The sequence below is a fragment of the Cariama cristata genome, unplaced genomic scaffold (assembly GCF_000690535.1).
Source record: "Cariama cristata isolate BGI_N322 unplaced genomic scaffold, ASM69053v1 scaffold19833, whole genome shotgun sequence".
In the NCBI taxonomy this organism is placed as follows: Eukaryota; Metazoa; Chordata; class Aves; order Cariamiformes; family Cariamidae; genus Cariama; species Cariama cristata.
Window position 1 is genome coordinate 77,458 of NW_009608087.1, and position 382 is coordinate 77,839.

General features: G+C 52.6%; 1 protein-coding gene across 1 annotated transcript in view; it reads right to left on the minus strand.

The window, feature by feature from the left end:
* Nucleotides 1-370, minus strand: part of CAPN2 (calpain 2, (m/II) large subunit) — a gene marked incomplete at its 5' end in the record, with an annotated part of 26,111 nt that extends 25,741 nt beyond the window's left edge. Inside the window, one exon of the mRNA XM_009697008.1 lies at nt 256-370. Coding sequence (XP_009695310.1) covers nt 256-370 — 115 coding nt within the window. The remainder of the gene's footprint in view (nt 1-255) is intronic.
* Nucleotides 371-382: the final 12 nt, after the last annotated feature.

Here is a 382-nt window from a genome sequence, read left to right on the forward strand (position 1 = left end):
ATCGGAAAAGCCATCAGGGAACCGGTCCATATCATCCCTGCTTGGTGCGCACAGCAAGGCTGTGCTCAGTGGCCAAACGCACACGGTCCCTACCCGCAAACGCCAAGGAAAGGCAAAACCAGGCAAATTTGATATAAAGAGAGGTTGTAGGATGCAAAAGGATGTTTTTACAGACTGACTTACAGCCTAGTATAAACTGCGGTGTCCTGAGGCAGCACCTTGCACGGAAAACTCAGCTTTCTGTCTCCACCTTACCTAAGGCCCCTTGGCAGATGTCTGTGCGAGTGGCTCCACCGGCTATGAACTGCGGGCTGGAACACAGCTCCTGGGGACAAAACAAGCCTTGCGTTACATATACCCGCGGGTAATGGAGGGAACAAGG